General features: G+C 51.3%; 1 protein-coding gene across 1 annotated transcript in view; it reads left to right on the top strand.

Moving 5' to 3' along the window:
* The window catches only part of LOC115097586, a 106,802-nt gene that overhangs the window by 37,461 nt on the left and 47,047 nt on the right, over window positions 1-22,294 (top strand). The window contains exons 5-7 of the mRNA XM_029613523.1: window positions 55-1,790; window positions 13,237-13,429; window positions 13,687-13,806. Coding sequence (XP_029469383.1) covers window positions 55-1,790; window positions 13,237-13,429; window positions 13,687-13,806 — 2,049 coding nt within the window. The remainder of the gene's footprint in view (window positions 1-54; window positions 1,791-13,236; window positions 13,430-13,686; window positions 13,807-22,294) is intronic.

Here is a 22,294-nt window from a genome sequence, read left to right as displayed (position 1 = left end):
TTTGAGCATATTTCTATCCTGTGGTAACTTTATTATTTTTTTTTTTTTAAACAGTGTTCAGAGATCAAGACTTCAGTGAAAATTGGGACTGATCTCCAGCCTAAGGTGGCATTGAGCAAATTAAAAAATACTTGTGCTGCTGACGGTCCACTTTGTAACTCCGATCCGTGCACAGACTGTCTCCAGCCCAGTGCTTCCTCCCTGGTGATGATCAGTGCTGATGATGGCCCAGCAGAGATGCTAGAGCCAGTTGTAGATGAGTTAGCCCTAGAGAAGTGCGATTTTGAATGTTCTCAGCTTTCTGAATCTCTCTCGTCATGTTTTCAGTTGAGTCAATCTGCAAACCTTTCACTACTTAAAGAGCAAGAAGAAATAGGCATTTCAACTCTGAATCTGTACACTGCTTTTGTCTCTGAGTCACATGATCCTGTGACTCTAACGTCACAAGAAGACTATGGGGATAGTGGAGTAGCCTCCATCCATGGAAGAAATGAAACTGGGTTAGCTCAAAGCACTGAGAATGAGAAAAGGGAAACCTTGCAGTCTTCTAAGGCAAGTGCTTCAACTTCCCTAAACTGCGCTATCATGAACTTGGAAGTATTGGAAAGTGTCCAGCCTCCCTCGGAATTTGATTTATCTGCAGATTCCTGTGCACACATTTCAGCCCAGATCCCTCTTCCTGAAGTAAATAGCACAAGTACTAACTCTCTTAAAATTGTGGCAGAGTCCAGTCATGTAGTAGGTGAGACTAGTAAGGTGGATTCATCTGTTCTCCACTCAGGTGAGCTGAAAGAGGAAGAGCTCTATTTTTGTGATGTGACAGAAGAATTAAAAGCTTCCTTTGACTTATTTCAGCTGGCAAGCTCACCAGATACCACAAAAGTACCAGAGGCTGACCACTTTTTCAGAATGACTACAAAAGTAGGGGGTGTTCCAACATGGAGCATCGTGAAAAGTGCATCTCCTCTGGGCACAACAGACTTTGAATGTGATCCATCAAATACTGATGTTTTTGAAGATCCATCTCTTATATCAGAGACTCAGGATGCACAGAATTTTTTGACTGCTAGAGGACACTTGCTAAAACCTTCTTTTGTTTCTCTTAACTTGCTGCAGCTGGGTGAAGATGCAAACTTGGAACAGTCTATGACTGGTTGTGCTACTGCTAAGGATGAAAGTGATCAACACCATCTCCTGCAGTTAGAGGAGCATGACCTTCAAACCATGACTCTTCACACACAGGGCCAATCTGCTTCAAACCTCACAGATCTGCTGGAGAATGAAGGAGAAACTGGTTTAGTTGTGGAGGAGGAGGAAGACATCCACAGTGACATTCTTCCTTCAGGAGATGAGTGTCAGAGTCTGGTTTTATCAGAGCCAGAACAGCAAGATAAATGCTTTGCTTCTACAGATAACTTTCCTAACAATATTCAAAGCAGACTGGCTCATGCAGAAGCCTGGACAATGTCCTTGCCCCATTCAGAAGTCAGCATTATGACCCCTGTACTCAGCTCCAGTGCTGAGACTTGGATGACTCCCATTATGTTACTGGAGGAGAGCATGAAAGCCTCAGCAATGTTTGAGAGTGTGAAGTGCAGCCTGTCACCAGTCTCGCAGCAAGATGTTGGTACGAACATGACCCCTGTCACCAATTCCTGTGCAGTGACATGGGTGACCCCCATTGCCTTACTGGAGAGGAGCATGAACACATCTGGAGACTTTAGCATGAATGGAAAGAGAGAGGCCTGTGCAAAGGACAAGGCTGCTGAAACAGACTCCCTGCTCTGGAAGTAAGTGCTTTGCAAAGGAAATTTTAGCAAGAAATACTTTGCACTTTTCTTTCTAGCATTGGGGCTAATCTCTGTGTACAGTCCTTAAGAGCCAGTCTGTTGCTGCTCTTTTTTTTTTTTTTTTTATTGTCAAATGTGCCATTTCTGGCCATATTGTAACTTTTTTAATACAGCAAAGAGGGAGTGAGACCTGAGGGGGCCTGGGCAGCCTGAGTGCATTTTGAGACATAGGTAAGCATAAACATCAAAGCAGTGCCATTGTAATCCCAAGGCAGCAATGCAGTTGTCTTGGACATGCCACTGACTGGGATTAGTACAGCCATAGAAAGTTGAGGGGGCCTCTTGGCTTAATACAGCAAATTGGGAGTTGTAAATTGAAAAAATCGGAGGGTATAAAAAAAAATCAATACAAGATGAAAAATGTATTTCTAAGCACTTGATATTCCTCCTGTTTAGTTTAGTCTAGCTTCTAAAGGTGGGCCCAAGGCGGATTAAATCAAATGGAGCTAGTAATTAATATAGAGAAGACAAAATTCCTTCATTTAGAAAGAAAAAAAAACATGGAGATCACACTCAACCCAATCACACTCAATAACAACAAACAAATAATACTTGCAGAGAAAGTACGGAATCTAGGAGTAATAATCGACACAGAACTAAGCTTAAAACAACATATATCAATAAAAGTAAAGGAAGGATACGCCAAACTCATGGTCCTCAGAAAACTTAAACCACTTCTAACAACCGCCAACTTTCGATCAGTACTACAAGCGCTAATATTTGCAAGCACTGATTATTGCAATACCCTTCTACTAGGTTTACCATACACCTCCATAAGACCACTGCAAATCTTGCAGAACACAGCTGCAAGAATATTAACTGGAAAAAGAAAAAGAGACCACATTACTGAAACACTGGCTGAGTTACACTGGCTTCCCATTGAACAAAGAATACAGTACAAAACACTATGCACCATACACAAATTAATACACAACGAAAACGAAGACTGGCTCAACACAGCCCTTCGCGTACACATCCCCAACAGAAACCTAAGATCAGCCAACAAAGCACTTCTAACTATTCCATCAGTCAAAACAGCAAGACTAACCCAGGTAAGAGAAAGGGCGTTATTCTTAGTGGGACCCATACTATGGAGTTCCATGCCCTTGGAATTAAGGCTACAAAGAGAAAACAAAACATTTAGAAAAAATCTAAAAACTTGGCTCTTTAAACAAGCTTTTCAAAAAGAGAAGAGAGAATAGAAAACAGGGAAGTGCAAGGTACAAACAATGAACACCCACACAAACAGTAAGGGTGTAGTTTTTAATAGAACTCATCACTAAGGGATAAGTTACAATTATAGAATGAGTCTTAGACTCAAAACTGCTATAGAATTGACCTGGACATGATGTTGAACACATTCATTCAACAGCTAACATTAATTAAAAACTATGTTACCGAACCTTATGGCACCTGTGTAAACTGATAGATTTTAATAGCATTACTTTTATGTGCCTTACTGTAAACCGTTGTGATGGTACCCACCTTAATGATGGTATAGAAAAAGATTTAAATAAATAAATTAGGTAACATAAAGAAGTACTGATTTATATACACTAAGTAATAAATGCATGCAGAGAGGAAGTGGATTGCAAGTGAATAGATCAGAACTGAGGAAATTAGGTAGGAAGCACTGGGTATAAATTGCAGTTCTAGAGTTAAGAAGTGAGAGAAATAGCAGCAATATGGGAGAGATTAAAAGTCAGTTGGAAGTGGGTGAACTGTGTGGGATTTGCTGGCAGTGGGCAGGTACTAGAGGAGGAGTCTCTGCTGTGGCATTTAGGGGAAGGCCTGGCTAAGTTGCCACACTTGGACCTTTTTTTTTTTTTTTTTTTTTTTCCAAAAGGTGAGATAACAGGGAAGGTAGTCTTTCTAAATTTTTGGAGAAGGTGATAATTTACCTGGTGATTTGAAACAAAAAAGTTCATTACTTGAGGTTGATAACTAGGTTAATTGCAGACCAATATCAAATTTACCCTCAAAATACTTGAAAAATGTGTTAAGATAACGAGGATTTTCTGGATGAAAATGTGCTGGACATGCATCAGTGGTTTAGGGTTTGCAACAGCACTGAAACCCTAAACTTTTGTGTCAGACTTTATTCTTTGTAATCTTGATCAGAGTAGATCAGTAATATTAGCATAGTTAGATGTAACTGCAGCGTTTGACACAGTTGCAGAATGATTTTGGTTAGAATCAATATGTATTGGAGGAATTGTGCTTAAATGGTTGCAGTCCTTTCTAACTGATTGGATCCGACAAATGAGAGGTAGTGAAAATATTCCCTATCAAATGCCATTATGTCTGGAGTCCCTCAAGGGACAACACTTTCTGCTGCATTGTTTATCTATTCTTCTTCTTTCATTCAGAACAGTCCAGGCAAATGGGTTGTGTCCACAGAGATGAATAGGTTTGCTGACATTGCCCCTTTATAGGCATCCATATTGGCCTCAGCCTGCCAGTATTCTCTGTCTCCAGCAGAAGGTGGGCGAGCATCATAAGAATTGCCTTATTGGGTCAGACCAAAGATCTATCAAGCCCACTATCCTGTTTCCAACAGTGGCCAATCCAGGTCACAAATACCTGACAAGATCCCAAATAGTAGATTGATCCCTTGCTGCTAATGCCCAGGAATTTAGTGGCTTGTTCTAAGTCTTATCTGGTTAATAACAATTTATGAACTTCTCTTGCAAGAACTTGCCCAAACTTTGTTTTTAACCCGGCTTTGCTAGCTGGCTTTACTACATCTTCCGGCAATGGATTTCAGAGCTTAATTGGGCCGTGAGTGAAAAATTTGTGCTAAGGCCTCATTAGGCTGGATGAAAGGGAAAATTTATAGTGGGCAGCTCATGAGGTGAAAGACTAGTTTTCCCTCCCTCAGTTGTGCGTAGCACTGGAATAGTGGAATTATTTAATTCCTGTTCATACCCCAGATCAGTCCAGAGAAGTGGGTTTTACATCCCTACCAGCAGATGGAGGCAGAGAATCAAAAGTTTTGAGGCACTGCTACATAACTGAGAGTGCCATCTGCAATCCCTCAGTAGTTCTCTGTCTCCAGCAGATAGAGGGACAAGCCTGCAGTTAAGAAAAAGGGACAGAAGAAGTTAGAAGATGCTCCCTGAGGTGTTAGGTTCCTTCCTTTATTTATTTATTTATTTAAAGCTTTTTTTTATACCGGCATTCATGATAGAATCACATCATGCCGGTTTACAAGTAACAAGGGAAGTGAAGAAAAACCTAACATTTAACAGGTGGAGAGAAGTAAGAAAGATACAATAAAACAGGGGAAGCTGGAACTGGGATAAGAAGGAGAAGCCTGAGTAGTTTTAGGAGTAAAAACAGGAACAACTATTTACATAGTGCTGGGATGTAACACGATGGTTGTAGCAGACAGATCATAAGGCCCATTAGAGGAGTCAGTGCGATTCAGGAAAGGCTTGTCTAAATAGCCAAGTCTTAAGTCTTTTTCTAAATGTTAATAAGCATGGTTCCTGTCTGAGGTCCGGGGGCATAGCGTTCCAGATGGAAGGTCCCGCCGTGGAGAAGGCTCGTTCCCTGAAGGCGAGGTAGTGTGTCACTTTGGATTGGGGAACATGTAACGATCCTCTGTAGGCTTCTCTGATGGGTCTGAAAGAGGAGTGTAGTTTGAGTGGGATTTGAAGGCTAAGAGGGGCTTGGGAATGGATGGTTTTATGGATGATGGTCATGGACTTATGGAGGATTCTGAAATGTATTGGTAACCAGTGCAGATTTTTGAGAATGGGAGAGATGGGCCATCCCTCAGGTTGAGCCGGACGAGCAGGGGGTTGGTAATCCCTGATGAGCTTCAGCCTGAAGCAGATCCAGAGGTCTGACAGCCAGGGGTCCTGGTTGCCTCTTATCCCCTGAAAGCTCCTTCCCGGAGGTATTGCCAGCAGCAGGAAAGTATTCCTTTTTTGCTTGAATTTTTATTTGCTGTGGCTGTTTCTGGTTTGATCATCGGGGCAGGCTTGGGCTGGGGAAGAGAGAAGGGGTAGCTCCTCTGTTCGCGGCTTTGGGCTGCTCGGGGAGTCGGAAGCTGCAGTGTGCAGTGTTCCTCTTTTCTCCCGTGTGCTGTGATCACTTGGCTTCTATCCTTTACAGTAGGCCCGGCTGAATGGAGGCAAAATGGTGCCAACGGTGATTGCCCAGTGTGGGAAAGCTTGTCAGGCCAACGGCCTGGCTCGGGGACAACTGAATGCAGCAGCGTTATGCCGAAACTCGTTTCTGGGGGGGGGGGGGGGGGGTGTCTTCCAGAGGAAACGAGGCTGGTAGGAGAGCCACAGGTTCCCAAGGCTTGTCACAGTAAATACTTGGAGCCTAAACAGCCTGTCAGGCAGGAGAAAGGGCTACAGCTCTGAAGGTGACAGATTCCCAGGATAGGGAATCCCCCCCCCACCCCCCCCTCCCCCCCCACCCCCCCTCCCCCCCATTGTCTCCAGCGATCCCGTCTGTGGGGTGGGGTGATGCAAGCTCTGAGCCAGAAAGGGGAGATGATAACATGGGGTTTTCCTCTGAATTTGTCTTGTTTATGCATAAGGCCCTTTTAACCACGAAAAGCACTGGCTATAAAAGGGCAATTCCCTGTGCGTACCAGGATCAGTCCAGACGGTGGGTTATGTCCCCCATCCAGCAGATGGAGTCAGACAAAGCATCGGAGGGTGCTACCTTATAAGCCACTGCACCCTCTGCTGCTCTTCAGTATCTTTCTAACTCCAGCAGATAGGAGCAGGGGAATCTTTGATTTCCCAGTACATTGTCCGTGTACTTGTTTCATTTCTAATTTTCTCTGTGAAGCTTCTTGATGGATCAAGTTCTCTAATTTAAAAAAACAAACCCGAGAGACTTTTTGATTTCAGGCTTGCAGACAGTGGTCTTTTCTATCTCTCTGTCTGTCCTTCCTGCCTCCCTCCCACTTCTGCCGGTACGGGGTAAGTGTATTTGTGGGCATTTTCTCCGCAGGTTAGTTCTGAATTACAGACCATCAAGGGGTGCATGTTGGAGGTTTTCAACCTCTTCCGCCCCCCCCCCCCCCCATTGCTGTGCTCCGACCCGCAGCCCCGAGACATTCATTCCCCAGGGCTGCCAGCCGCAGAGAGGTCACATTCCTCTGTGTCGCTTTTCAGAAGGGAGCAGGAACCCCTTGGGTCGGTGGATTTAGGCAGCGGAGGTCGTTCTTTCCCACTCCCCAGAGCGATATTTGCCTCTTTCCTCAGGGCCGCCCCCTCCCTCCTCCTCATGCTGAGGGCCTTCCGATGCTCAGCGTGTGGAGAGCCCGGGTCCCGGCTTTCCCGTGAGGGGATCTGCATGAGGTGCCTCCCTGGGGGGAGGGCACCTTGCAGCCGGCGGGAAACTCTGCTCCGCGAGGCCAGGCGCGATCTCATCGACAGAGACAGGCTCTGATCCCGCTTAGTGCGGGAACGGCGGCCATTTTGGAGGAGGAGCCAGTGGGCCCGGCACAGATACCTCACATGACAGATGACATCGGGGCATTGTTTCCTCCTGTTCTAACACCGGTTTCTCTCCTGGAGCCCGGCATGTCTGCGGGGGATCCTGTGTTTCTGCCTCCTTCGGGCCCGCCCCCGTTTTCGACAGATTTTGTGCTCCTAATGCACAATGCCTATCTGGCCAGGATGTCACAGCCTTCGGATCCTCTCCCTGGACCCCCACCACCCAAGGTCCCTCGGATGGCTGATTCTCCGCCTGGGGGAGCCTCTCAGGATGTAGGTGCCCCAGGGGTGGGGGTCCCTCCGGGGCCCTCTCGGTTGCGCTTGCTCCTTCCCCCCGGCGGGGGGGTAGATCAGGTGCAGACCCGTCCTTAGACGACCCCCAGGATCCCCTGCTAGATTCACAAATGGAAGGGGACGATCCCAGAGTGTTACGAATTTTTCAAAGGGACGAATTGGACACTCTTATCCCCCACATCCTACAGGAACTGGATATTGAACCTCCGCTGGATCCACCTGGTCCCACTCCGTCGGGGAAGAAGGGGGGACCCTGTCTTGGCGGGGCTCCGTCCTCCGACCAGGGCTTTTCCGACTCATCCTACCTTTCTCCAGCTCTTAGCCAGGGAATGGGATTCACCTGAAGCCTCCTTCAAGGTCAGCAGGGCGATGGACAAACTGTACCTCTTCCGGAGGATTTCCTAGAACTGCTTAAAGTTCCGAAAGTGGACTCCACGGTGTCGGTAGTCACGAAGCGAACCACAATTCCGGTTACGGGAGGCACAGCGCTCCGGGACCTACAAGACAGGAAGCTAGAGGTCTACCTCAAGCGAATATTCAAGTTCTCCGCGCTGGGGGTCCGGGCGACCATCTGTAGCTCGCTGGCACAAAGAGCGGGATTCCGCTGGGTACAGCAGATAAATCACCTCACAAGAACTCCCTCCTGAGGAGGCTCATCAGGCGGACCGTTTGGAGGCAGTTATTGCCTATGCGGGGCAGATGCACTTTATGATCTCAGAGTGCTGGCCCGGTCCATGGTAGTGGCGGTCTTGGCTCGGCGTCTCCTCTGGCTCCGCAACTGGTCAGCGGACTCTTCTTCCAAGACGCAGTTGGGATCCCTACTCTTCAAAGGGAAATTCCTATGTGGGGACAACTGGACCAGATCATCAAATCCCTCGGAGAAAACATGGTACATAGGCTCCCAGAAGATCGGCCGCGGACTACCAGATTGTTCAATACCTCCAGAAACAGGTTCCACAGTCAACGTCGCTTCTGCACCTCCAGACAGACGACGCCTAGGACGCCCTCTTCTCGCTCTCAGTCTTGGGCTCGTCCCTTTCGAGGCCGCAGGCCAGCGAGGGACGTGATGGCACAAGCTGCCTCTTCCAAGCCCCCACAATGATGCCAGACTGACCCACTCCCAGACGCCCAGGATTGGGGGCCGGATTTCTCTCTTCTACGAGGAGTGGGCATGAATCACGTCGGATCAGTGGGTCCCCGATATTCTAAGGTACGGCTACGCATTGGATTTTGCTCGACCCCCCCCCCCCCCCCCCCCCCCCCCCAAGAGACAGATTTCTCTTCTCTCCCTGCGGGTCAGTCCAAAAGCAGGCCATTGTACAGCAGACCTTTGACAGACTCCTGGCTTTGGGGGCAATCATCCAGTGCCTCCCACAGAGCTGGGCTCAGGGCATTATTCAGTCTACTTTGTGGTCCCCGAGAAGGAGGGTTCTTTCCGACCAATTCTGGACCTCAAGCTGGTCAACAAGTCGCTCAGGGTCCCACACTTCAGAATGGAGACCCTGCGCTCGGTGATTGCGGCGGTTCATCAGGGGGAATTCCTCGCCTCTCTGGACCTGACAGAAGCCTATCTTCACATCCCCATCTGCAAGGCGTATCAGCGTTTCCTGCAGCATTTTCAGTTCCAGGCACTACCCTTCAGTCTGGCGACCGCCCCCTGCACATTAACGAAAGTCATGATAGTAGTGGCGGCAGCTCTCTACAAGGAGGGAATTCTGGTTCACCCAAATCTGGATGACTGGCTCATTTGAGCAAAGTCCTTGCTCCAGGGCCAGCAGGCAGTCACCAGAGTGGTTCAGCTCTTACAATCCCTTGGCTGGGTTATCAACTACACCAAGAGCAGACTTACTCCGTCGCAGTCACTGGACTTCCTGGGGGCATGTTTCAACACAGCGTCAGGCAAGGTTTTCCTCAGGCCGGATCGTGCCCAGGCGCTCTCGGCACAGTCCAACACTTCTCTTGCCTCTCATTGCCCACAGCTTGAGATTGCCTCCAGATCCTGGGATCCATGGCTTCCACGATCGACCTCGTACCCTGGGCCTTTGTGCATATGCGGCTGCTACAAAGAGCGTTACTCTCCCGTTGGAAACCAGTATCCAGGAGTTTCAAGCCATCCTTCCACTCCCACAACCCGCCAGAGACAGCCTGCGGTGGTGGCTCGACCCACTTCACCTGGCGCAGGGAATGTCCTTGGATATCCCGGACTGGGTGGTGGTAACCACGGATGCCAGTCTCTCTGGCTGGGGAGCAGTCTGCCAATTGAGCTCGGTCCAGGGACAGTGGACAAGGGCTCAATTCACGTGGCCAATCAATCGCTTGGAAACCAGAGCGGTTCGCCTGGCACTGAGAAGTTTCCTCCCTCTCGTCCATCTTTGGGCAGTCAGAATCCTCTCGGACAACGCCACTATGGTAGCATACATCAATCAGGAAGGAACGAGAAGTTGCCATGTCTCTCTGGAAATGGACAAGCTGCTGGCCTGGGCGGAGACTCACCTCTTCAGGCTGGCGGCCTCTCACATCGCAGGAGTAGACAACGGTACAGGTGGACTTCCTGAGCCGACAACGTCTCGATCCAGGGGAGTGGGAGCTCTCTGAGGAGGTGATGCAGCTCCTCATTCAGCGTTGGGGGACCCCTCACCTGGATCTCATGGCCACCTCCCACAACGCAAAAGTGGCGCGGTTCTTCAGTCGCAGAAGAGAGCGCGGTGCGGAAGGTGTGGACACGTTAGTGCTCTCATGGCCAAGTCACCTTCTCCTCTACGTGTTTTCACTGTGGCCTTGGTGGGCAGGGTTCTTTGGAGAATCGAAGGCCACCGGGGTCTGGTGGTGCCGGAATGGCCCCACCATCCATGGTTCGCGGATCTGATCAACCTGGCGGTGGACGGCCCTCTCCGCCTCGGCCATCTCCAGCGGCTATTTCATCAAGGTCCAGTATTTTTCGACCAGGCAGATCGCTTCTGTCTTGTGGCCTGGCTTTTGAGAGGTGCCGTCCAAGACGCCTGGGATACCCAGAGGCTGTAGTTTCAACCCTTCTCAAGGCCTGGAAGCTGTCTACGTCCCTCGCTTATGTCCGAGTGTGGAAAGTTTTCGAATCCTGGTGCTCTTCTCATTCAGCCTTGCTGCGGACAGCCTCTGTCCCGCAAATTCTTTCGCTCCTCCAGGCGGGCCTGGAAAAGGGCCTAGCCTACAACTCCCTAAAAGTTCAGGTCTCTGCGCTCGGGTCCTTGGTTCATCGACAGGACGGAATTACCCTTTCAGCTCATCCAGATATCGTGTGGTTCCTCAAGGGGGTGAAGCACCTAAAGCTTCCGCTTCAGGCTCCTTCAGGACACTTCCTGGAGCCTCAACTTGGTCTTAAGGATTTTGGGAGGTCCTCCCTTTTGAGCCTCTACGTGGCACCACCCTCAAGGATCTCACACTCAAGACTGTTTTCCTTGTGGCCATTTGTTCTGCCCGCCGGGTTTCTGAATTCCAGGCGCTCTCCTGCAGGGAGCCCTACCTTCGGTTCACGGATTCGGGTGTCTCCTTACGCACGATGCCCTCTTTCTTCCTAAGGTGGTCTCGGCATTTCACCTGAATCAAACTATGGAGCTCCCCTCATTTTCCGCTGATGAGTCCCGTGAGCTCCGTAAGTTCGATGTCAAGCGCATCCTGATCCGTTACCTGGAGGTCACTAATGAATTTCGTCTGTCGGATCATCTATTTGTCCTTTGGCATGGTCCCAAAAAGGGATGCAAAGCCACGAAGTCAACGATCGCTCGCTGGCTCAAAGACGCTATTGGGACTGCATATATAGGAGCCAGACGACAACCTCCGTTAGGCGTCCGAGCCCATTCTCTGCGGTCTCAAGCGACGTCCTGGGCAGAGAGCCAGTCCGTCTCTACACAGGAGATTTGCCATGCGGCCACCTGGAAATCGTTGCACACCTTTACTAGACACTATCGCTTGCACCTTCCGTCAAAGCATCCACCTTTCAGCAGGTGGATGCTGCACTCGTTCTGCAGGTCCAGACCAGGAGGCCCCAGTGGGGATGAAGGAAATGGCCATTTTGTCTCCATGTGGCAGGAGGCCTGCCATGGACAGGGAGTGCAAGCATTCCCCTCCCCTGCTTTCTCCAGGATAGCTGGAGATGGTAGAGAGGTGGCGAGGACAGTGAGCGTGATGGATTTTCCGCGGATTTTGTATTGTTGCTGCATGAAGCCTACCTCGCCAAGAAGGAAGTGGTGGGTAAGTGGTCGGCTACCCAAAAGCCCCAGAGCATGGCTAAGAAGCCTCGAGCTGAGGCACCTCCCAGTCGGGCATTCTTTGCCTGCTGGGTCTGGGATGATCGGGAGTGGAGGAGAACTCCTCTGGAGGATCCACATATTGACCAGGGTGCAGATCCTGCGACTGCCTCAGTGGGTGGTGACCCGGATGTGGTGGACATTCCTCTCACAGAAAGGGATGACCCTAAGGTATGTGGGAGGATTCTTACAGACTGCATGGGCCGCCAATGCCTTTCCCTTTGCTGAAGAAGCTGATTGTCAATGGGATTTCCCTGAGGCAAGACTGAAAGTGGCCAGGGCTATACCCAGGTTGTATCCCTTGCTGGAGAACATTTTTGGAGCTTTGGACGCTCATGAGGGACTTTGAAACCTCTTCTGAAAACCCAAATACACCACATCTACTGGTTCACCTTTTATCCACATGTTTATTAACCCTTCAAAAAAAATGAAGCAGATTGGTGAGGCAAGAATTCCCTTGGGTAAACGCATGCTGGCTGTATTCCATTAAACCATGTCTTTTTTTTATATTCTCTGATTTTGATCTTTAGAATACTTTCCACTATTTTTCCTGGCACTGAAGTCCGGCTCATTGGTCTATAGTTTCCCAGATCACCCCTGGAGCCCTTTTTAAATATTAGGGTTATGTTGGCCACCCTGCAGTCTTCAGGTACAATAGATGATTTTAATGATAGGATACAAAAGAGAGAGACATGCAGACTGTCCTGAATGATGATAAATCTTGCAAGCAATCACATTCTGGGACATGCAGCTGGGATGTATCCTTGGCAGTATGAAGAAGTTAACTGAGCGGGCTGGATGGTGTCTTTATTTGTTACTATTGGGTTTCATACTGACTTTGAAGCATTATACAAATGAAACATTCTTTTTAGTTAGTAACCATATGCCCTTCAGTTACCCTGTATTCTTAAATGTAATGGGGATATTCAAAGGGGTTCCATGGTTGAAAAGGTGTGTACCTCAGAAAAAACTTTTGGAAAATTGCCTGCTTCCCCCCCCATTTTGGGAAAAGGGACGGAGGTGGGATCAGGCCTGGTAAGCTATGTTGAAATCCCCATGCCTGCTGCAGCATTTTCAAAGGCAAATGCCATAGGAAGTAAGCTTGCAGGGTCTGAAGTACTGCACATTGTTTAAATCTGCTCTCCCTATTCATCAAGTCTTATCCAAAAACTGAAAAATGTTGATCACAAACAGCATCATGCCTACATCATGAAGGCTTTAAACAACCATTTCCAAATGAATTTTAAATGAACTGAAAGCTTTCTCTAGCAGGGACTCTATCCAACTGCTTTTCCAGTTTTCTTTTAGCTAAATGTAAAATATTTTGTACTCTTTTGCTAGTTTTTCTCGGGAAAATTTGAATTCCATATCCAGGACTGAGCTGGAAAGTCGTTTGGAGCATGCACTTATCATAATAGAAGCACTTTCACGTCAACTACAGGACTGGCAGCAAAAGCAAGGACTGGCTGCTAATTTGAGGCCTTCAGAGCAGAGAGAGACCTTCACTCAAACAGATGTGACTCATGCAACTGAGGTAAAGGAAGGATGCTGAAGCTCTCTGAGTAATTTTGGGGGCAGGAGAGCATTTGATTGATCTACATAGTGATGACAACATTAAGAGAGTCTGTATAGTCTCCCACATACTCCTTGGGAAGGGTAGAGGGAGGGAGACTGCAAGTACATTTAGTGTAGCTTATATTGCCACAAACTCTGTAGCATGTTCTTATTTAACAATATCTAGCATGAAAATCTGTATTCCATCTCTGAATCTGGCTAATTGTGTGTGTGCAGGAGGAGAAGTACCACTACAACCTATATGTGAGAGCCATGGAAAAAATTAATTCACTACAGAATTCCCAGCAAGATGATGAAAGGCTGAGAGAAGAACTGCAGAAGGCATCTGAGAGCTTGGTAAGTACAGCTTCAGAGATGAAGGAAGCAATATCATTGGCTCTTGTCTGTGTGTAGAAAATGACCATTTGCAGATTAAAAAAAAAACAAAAAAAAACAAACTTGACAATTGTTCGTTCATCAGCCAGTTGGACTCTTGAAAGCGATAGGCCATCATACAATGAATTACATGTCTGAAGCAGCTGCATAACTTGTAGAATTCAATTGCTAGTTTACTAATTAGCTCCAAAGTTAATGATCATATTGCTCCTATCTTTAGAGAGCTCTGCTGGTTACTAGTGGAGTCTAGATTACAGTTAAAGATCTTGTTTTGTACTTTTAAATGCTTACATTCAGCTACTCTAATATATTTGGAAATCTACGGTCACATTGTGTTCCTGGGTGCAGTCAGGACATCACAGCAGGCTGGCATTGCTACTCCTCTATTTCCAGACTGGCAGTTTTTCAAAACAATGGGTTTTCCCAGTGTGTAGCCAGATGGACTTAGGACCAATGGATTATGCTCTCCTGCCGGCATCGCGATGGAGTCAGGTTTCAAAGCTGATATCACCCTGCATACACCCCTGCAGTGACCTCAGCCCTTCAGTATTTCTCCATCTCCAGCAGATGGTGGACATACGTCTCCCTAAGGGGATTGCTGTACTTCTTGGAAGGCGAAATTCTACATTGAAATTGGAGAAAAAATTGAGCCCTACTCTCCTATGGTGATTGCTAACTCCCTAACAGGACCTTTAGTTATCTGTTAGGGAGTTAGCAAACAGATAGGGATATTTGTGGGTGGATCCTTGGGCCGGTGGCAGATGACCACGCCCCTGGGGGGAAGATCCTGAGAGGGACCACTGGTCAGGCTCAGAGTTTGGAGACAAACACACACTAGATCTTTTATTAAACCATATAAGGAACCACCAGAGGTGGCAGTAGTGAGCTGGAGTACCCTGCAGGGCTGTAGTCCCTCAGGTACTGGAACAGCAATCCCTGGATGGCTGAGCTGTTGAGAAACTGAATATAGTGAGTAGGCAGGGTATGCAGAGTTCAGGTAAGGAACCTTGATAGAACACTCACACAATGGTCTCATAGAAGCCCAGGAGCTGGAATGGTTAGGGCCTCGAGGAGCGAGAACCTGGTTTCAGGAAAAGCTCTGAGAGCGCGATGGTAACTCACTGATGTAGTTGGCAGTGATGACTTCCAGGCAGAAGAGAATACAGAGCAAGTCTGGGAACAAGGGCCCTTGAGGAGTGAGTACCGGTTCCAGACTATCACCTGAAAAACAATGGAGAGAGCGAGGCCTTCGAGGAGCAGGTACCCCTGGTAAGTCCGAGGAGGCAGAGTAGCTTGGAATCCAAAGTGAGTCCATTCCATTCCTTGCTAACTCGATGTGTTAGCAAATTCTAAGACCTTATATATCCGTCGCGGTGACGTCATCTCAGGGGGACGCCCCTGAGGTTCGCGGCATCGCCGGTACTTCAGTCGGGGCCGCGCACGCGCCCCTAGGCCTACAGGAAGCATGGCGGGTTGCAGCGCCTAGCTGGTCCGGGGACGCCGGAGGACTTTGGCAGAGGGACGCCACGGCAGCCAATCTTCCTGTGGTCAAAGAGGGAGTCGCCAAAGAGGTAAGGAGGGCGTCGGGAACCGATGGTCACAACAGGTCCCTCCCCCAATTGAGAATTCTTGTGATTTTTGAGATCCCTCAGAGTTGTGCCTTGGTCCGGTAGCCGGTTCCCAGCGTGGACTTTGCTGCCGAAGCAGCTGAAAGGCAGCGGGTGCAGGAGGCCAAGCACAGCGGTGACTGCCAAAGCCCTCTTCCCCCCGCAGCCGGAGACCATCTCTGTATTCAGCCAGTAAGCACTGAGCCCAGGTAAGTGTTTAAAAAAAAACCAAAAAACAATTTACCTCCTGATTTGGAGGAGTTTCTGTAAGACTTCCTCCAGTCTCCTTGCTTGGCATACTGTAACAATGCTGTTCCCAATCCTGTTGCGGTAAGGGGAAATGGGCTTCCAAGCTGGTTGAGTGGCCCCCTGATGGGCTAGGCCCCGCTTTAGGCTCAGTGGGCATACTATGTGGTAGGCCGCGGAGGCGCCATCTTGTGTGCGTCTTGTATTCCCTGTACGTACCTGGATCAGTCCAGACCGTGGGTTATGTCCCCAATCCAGCAGATGGAGTCAGTCAAAGCTTCGAGGGGGCGTCACCATGAGTGCTACTACCCCCTCTGCAGGAGTTCAGTATCTTCTGACTCCAGCAGATGCGAGTAGGGGAATCAGGGTTTCTCCCAGTTTGTTTCTGTAGGATAGCCTTTTTCCTTGCTTTCTTTGTGCTTGGGCTTTCTGCCTTGCTCCCTTTATCTTGGGCTTCTGCCTATTTGTTTCTGGATCAAGTTTTTATTCTTAAAAAAAAAAAAAAAAAAAAAAGGTTTTTCGGTTTGTGGAGGCGTGGCTTCCTCCTGTGCTGTTTTCCTCTCTTTGTGCTGTGACTTGGCGCCGGGTAAGTTTGTTCTTTTGCTCCTGTATTTTCTTTTACAGCTTCACAGCCGGTGCCTCGCGGATGCCGGTGGTGCCGGCCTCTCCGCGTTAGCGGCCATCTTGCAGCTCCACGTGGGCTGCTAGGGTTCAGGCAGGACTCCTTTGGCGGGTTGTGCGGCCGGGAGGGCCCCCCCGCGGCACTTTCTTCGGCGGGCAGTGTAGGCCGACAGGGCCCCCCCGCAGCGGCGGCCCCCCCGCGGCATTTTCTTCGGCGGGCAGTGTAGGCCGACAGGGCCCCCCCGCGGCATTTTCTTCGGCGGGCAGTGCAGGCCGACAGGGCCCCCCGCAGCGGCGGCCCCCCGCGGCACTTTCTTCGGCGGGCAGTGCAGGCCGACAGGGCCCCCCTGCAGCGGCGGTTTTTCCCGCGGCCCCCTCCCGAGGCTTGATTCTTCTTAGTTTCGTTGCCAGCGTTGCTCTCCCTCGTGGAGCCGATGCCACGGCCGTTGCGTTGCGCGGCCTGCGGCGAGCCGGGGTCTAAGATTTCCCGCGAGGGCATCTGCGCACGGTGCCTTCCCGGGGGGGAAGGCACCTCGCAGTCCCTCGCAGAGTTTTCCTTCTTTCCGTGTTTGCCCGGGAGGCGCGGGCCGGCCCCTCCTCCATTCCTGGCGGGAACGGCGGCCATTTTAAATTCCCTGCGCCCTGAGAGGACTCAGGCAGCGCTGGAAGACAGGGATTCTGCGGAGGTTCCCCCCCCCCCCGACTTTGCTGCCGGAGCAAGGCCCTCAGGGGCAGGGACCAACGGCTTCTCCCGTCCTTGGAGCCCCCTCGGGCAGACCGGGATTCTCCCCGGAGTTTTTCTACTTATGCACACTGTATACCCAGGGGTTGGACGCTCCTGCGGGACCTCCCCCTGCCAAGATTCCTCGGACGTCGGCCCCCTCACAGGCCCCCCCCGCCCCGGCGGGAGCAGGGGCTCCTCCCTCACAGCCGAAAGCTCGACCCCGGCCCTCCTCCGGGTCTCTGGGAGCGGGACCAGGCCCAGCAGATCCTGGACCTGATCTTCCGGACTCGAGCCAAGGGGACTCCACGGCGGAGGGAGACGACCTTCGCACCCTGCGCCGCTTCCAGAGGGAAGAGCTGGATGACCTGATCCCACTGATAATTCAGGAACTGGACTTGGACCCGCCGCCGGACCCGCCCGCCCCAGTAGCGCCCGCGGTCGTCACTTCCTCGAAGAAGGGGGATCCGGTCCTTGCAGCCCTTCGACCGAGGGCCCGAGCTTTTCCCATCCACGAATCCTTCCTACGGCTTCTCACTAGGGAATGGGATACCCCGGAGACCTCCCTGAAGGTCGGCCGGGCCATGGAAAAGCTTTATCCACTACCGGAGGATTTCCTGGATCTCATAAAAGTGCCAAAGGTGGACTCCGCGGTGTCGGCAGTCACGAAGAGGACGACGATACCAGTGACGGGAGGAGCGGCCCTAAGGGACACGCAAGATCGCAAGTTGGAAGTTTTTCCTTAAGAGGGTCTTCAAGGTCTCCGCACTGGGGATGCGCTCAGGGATGTGCAGTTCACTTGCCCAGGGGGCGAGTCTTCTCTGGGTGCAACAACTCCTCACATCGCAGGCTCTGCCAGCCGATGAGGCCGCCCAGGCGGATAGGCTGGAAGCTGCGGTGGCGTACGGGGCTGATGCCTCGTACGCCCTGTTTCGGGTCCTGGCAAGATCCATGGTCTCGGTAGTGGCGGCACGAAGACTGCTGTGGCTTCGCAACTGGGTGACGGATACGTCCTTGAAGTCGAGTCTAGGTTCCCTGCCTTTCAGGGGTAAGTTCCTCTTCGGGGAAGATCTGGACCAGATCCTCAAGTCTCTGGGGGAAAACGCCGTTCATCGTCTGCCGGAGGACAGATATCGTCCCTCCAGGGGGTATGCCTCCTCCCGGACCAGAGCCAGGGCACAACGGCGCTACAGGAGCTACAGGCCGTCGGGTTCCCGGCCCTCCTCCTCCAGGACCCAGCCCTGGTCGCGTTCCTGTCGAGGTCGTAGGCCCGCACGCGATGCCTCCGGAGCGGGTAACCCCTCTCCTAAGGTTTCCCAATGATGTCAGGCTCGCCCACTCCGCCACTCCCAGGATTGGGGGTCGGTTGGCGCTTTTTCTACAAGGAGTGGGCGCAGATCACCTCGGACCAGTGGGTCTTAGACACCAGTGAACAAGGCTACGCATTGGAATTTGTCCGCCCTCCGAAGGGAAGGTTCATCTTCTCCCCCTGCGGATCCGCCCCCAAGCGGCGAGCGGTGCAGTCGACTCTGGCCAGATTTCAGGAGATAGGCGCTATTGCGCCCGTGCCCTTCGGAGAGGTGGGCTTGGGTCACTGTTCCATCTACTTCGTAGTGCCAAAGAAGGATGGATCCTTCCGGACCTTTCTGGACCTCGAGGTCAACAGGTCCCTCCGAACTGTTCGGTTTCGCATGGAAACGCTGCGGTCTGTGATTGCGGCGGTACACCGGGGGGAGTTCCTTGCCTCCCTGGATCTGACGGAGGCCTACCTGCATATCCCCATCAGACCGGACCATCACCGTCTCCTCCAGTTCAAGATTCTGGACCAGCTCTTCCAGTTCATCGCTCTTCCGTTAGGCTTGGCGATGGCGCCGCGCGCCTTTACCAAGATCATGGTGGTCGTAGCGGCCGCCCTTCGGAAGGAGGGTATTCTGGTCCATCCTTGTCTGGACGATTGGCTCATCCGAGCGAAGTTTTTCTCCCACAGCCGAGCAACGGTGGCCAGGGTAGTACAGTTCCTGCGTTCCTTGGGATGGGTGGTGAATTTCTCCAAGAGCTCCCTCGAGCCCTCGCAGCGCTTGGACTTTTTGGGGGCGACCTTCGACACACAATTAGGCAAAGTTTTTCTACGTCGGGACAAGGCGCACTCCTTGCGGGATAGCATACGGCGGTTCTCTGCGTTGCCAGATCCCACCTCCTGGGACTACCTGCAGCTCCTGGGAGTGCTGGGTTCCACCATCGATATGGTACCTTGGGCGTTGGCGCATCTCCGGCCCTTGCAGAGGGCGCTCCTCTCCCGTTGGAAACCAATTTCACAGGACTACCAGATGGTCCTCCCGCTCCCTCAGATGGCCAGGGGCAGTCTGAACTGGTGGTTGGATCCGTAGAACCTGGCCCGCGGCGTGTCCCTCGATTTGCCGAATTGGGTGGTGGTAACCACCGATGCCAGTTTAGTAGGCTGGGGGGGGCAGTCTGCGATCGAAGCACCATGCAGGGGACGTGGTCCGAGGCGGAGGCGAAGTGGTCCATCAACCGTCTGGAGACCAGAGCGGTCAGACTAGCACTGCGACATTTCCTGACGCTTCTTCGGAACCAGGAGGTCAGAGTCCTATCGGACAACGCTACCACAGTGGCCTACATCCACCGCCAAGGGGGCACACGCAGCCCGCAGGTGGCGCTCGAGGCGGCGCTGCTGCTGCAATGGGCGGAGCGTCATCTCGTCCGGCTAGCGGCCTCGCACATCGCCGGGGTGGACAAAGTCCAGGCGGACTTCCTCAGTCGTCGGCTGCTGGACCCCGGAGAGTGGTCTCTCTCTCCGACGAAGCGATGCAACTTCTCGTCCATCGGTGGGGGGCCCCCCACCTGGATCTGATGGCGTCCGCTCTCAACGGCTGGATCTGATGGTGTCCGCTCTCAACGGCTCCGCAGAATAGACACTCACCCCGAAGCGGTAGTTTCCACCCTGCTGCGAGCGCGAAAGACGTCGACGTCGGTGACCTACGCTCGGGTCTGGAAGGTTTTCGAGCTGTGGGGTTCCACACAGGCCACGAGACCCGCAAAGGCTTCTGTTCCCCAGATCCTTCAGTTTCTACAAGCGGGGGCGGACAAGGGACTCGTCTATAATTCACTGCGGGTCCAAGTGGCCGCCCTTGACTCGCTGTTGCGCGATGGGGGCTTTCTCCTGCAGCACCCGGACATCGCTCGGTTCCTCAAGGGCGTCAAGCATTTGCGGCCTCCGTTAAGGGACCCTTGTCCCTCCTGGAGTCTCAACCTGGTACTTCGCTCCCTGGCGGGACCTCCTTTCGAGCCACTGCGCAGTGCAACGATCAAGGACCTCACCCTCAAGGCTGTCTTCCTGGGGGCCATCTGTTCCGCTTGACGCATTTCGGAGCTGCAGGCACTGTCGTGCAGGGAGCCCTATCTTCGTTTCTCCGATTCCAGAGTCTCGCTCCACACCGTTCCCTCCTTTCTTCCGAAGGTAGGGTCTGCATTCCACGTGAACCAGACGGTGGAGCTGCCGTCCTTCGCTGCCTCGGAGCCGAGGTCTCTCCGGCTCTTGGATGTCAAGCGCGCCCTGCGCCTCTATCTGGAGGCTACAAATGAGTTCCGGATTTCTGTCCATCTCAGGCCTCGAAGACGACCATTGCCAGATGACTGAAGGCCGGCATTGCCGCTTCCTACATTGGGTCGGGCTGGACTCCGCAGTGTAGCGCATTCTACACGTTCTCAGGCGGCTTCCTGGGCGGAGGCTCGCTCGGTCTCCTCTCACGAGTCTGTAGAGCGACCACTTGGAAGTTTTTACACACATTCTCGGAGCACTATCGTCTGCACCTCGCCTCGTCGGTCTCTGGACACTTTGGCGAGCAGGTTCTCTGAGCAGGCCTCGCAGGACCCCACCCGATTTAGGGAAGCTTGGGTACATCCCACGGTCTGGACTGATCCAGGTACGTACAGGGAAAAGAAAATTATTACTTACCTGCTAATTTTCGTTCCTGTAGTACCATGGATCAGTCCAGACGCCCACCGCGTTTGGGTTTTCTGATCCTGCTCAGTTTTTCTCTAAAGTACGGTAGTGCTGTATGTCTCTCACGACGTTTCAGTTTTCACTGTTTTCTCACTGTTTTCACAGCTCCCTACAAGTTGGCTGGCTGTTTCGCAGCTTCCTACCCATTGATAGGACGCTTGCAGTTAGTTACTCATGTTACTCGGCTTATGGTTGCCGGTTCTTATAAACTTGATCCATTACGGGGGTTTTGTTTTCTACTCGGGCTTTGATATACTCGATACTGAACTCCTGCAGAGGGGGTAGTAGCACTCATGGTGACGCCCCCTCGAAGCTTTGACTGACTCCATCTGCTGGATTGGGGACATAACCCACGGTCTGGACTGATCCATGGTACTACAGGAACGAAAATTAGCAGGTAAGTAATAATTTTCTTTTACCCTCCATAGAACATCAGTATGTGCAGCGCGTGCCAGCTCTGTGTATGTGACGTGCACGTACATATGCGCACAATGTTGCGCGCATCCATATGTGGACATCTCTCTAGGCACAGAATTTAAGTAAAGCCGGGCGCACAGGTTGTGTAGGCGCCTTGCTGTGGCCTGCTAGGCACCCGAAATCTGTGGACATAATTTTAGGCGCCAGCCGACTGAACACGCAGTTCCCTGTACGTACCTGGATCAGTCCAGACCCTGGGTTATGTCACCAATCCAGCAGACGGAGGCAGAGAAAAGATTCTAATGACTCTGACGTATACCCTGGAGCACCACCTGCAGTCAATCAGTATTTCTCTGTCTCCCAGCAGAGGTGGATGGTCCCTAACCCCTGCAGTCTGTGGTAGTTTGTTATTTTTTAGTCAGGTAGTTTAGGAGTTAATTGTTTGCAGGCTTTCTTTTTCTTTTGAAGAGAGCCTGTTCTTTTCATTTAAGTTATTTAAAAAAAAAAAAAAAGTTTCATTTTTTCTTCACAGCCATTTCACTGCCTCCCGGGAGGTTGCCAAGTCCTGGGAGGACTATCCCTCCTGGTTTTTGAGGCTGCCGGAGTTGGGGAGGATTTGTACCCAGCAACCACTCCTGGCAGGGGTGATATCGGGGGGTCCGGCTCACTCATCCTACTTGGAGCAGCTCCTGGGGGCCGCGGCGTTTCGGTCAGGTAAAAAAATAAAAATAATTCTTGACAGCTGAATTGTTGTTTACTTACCTTTTGGTGTTCGGTGGGCCCGTGCCTTTGTTTTTCGCCAGGGTTTCTTTT

This window comes from Rhinatrema bivittatum, chromosome 8, assembly GCF_901001135.1.
Source record: "Rhinatrema bivittatum chromosome 8, aRhiBiv1.1, whole genome shotgun sequence".
In the NCBI taxonomy this organism is placed as follows: domain Eukaryota; kingdom Metazoa; phylum Chordata; class Amphibia; order Gymnophiona; family Rhinatrematidae; genus Rhinatrema; species Rhinatrema bivittatum.
This window is presented reverse-complemented; position numbering and strand designations above follow the sequence as displayed.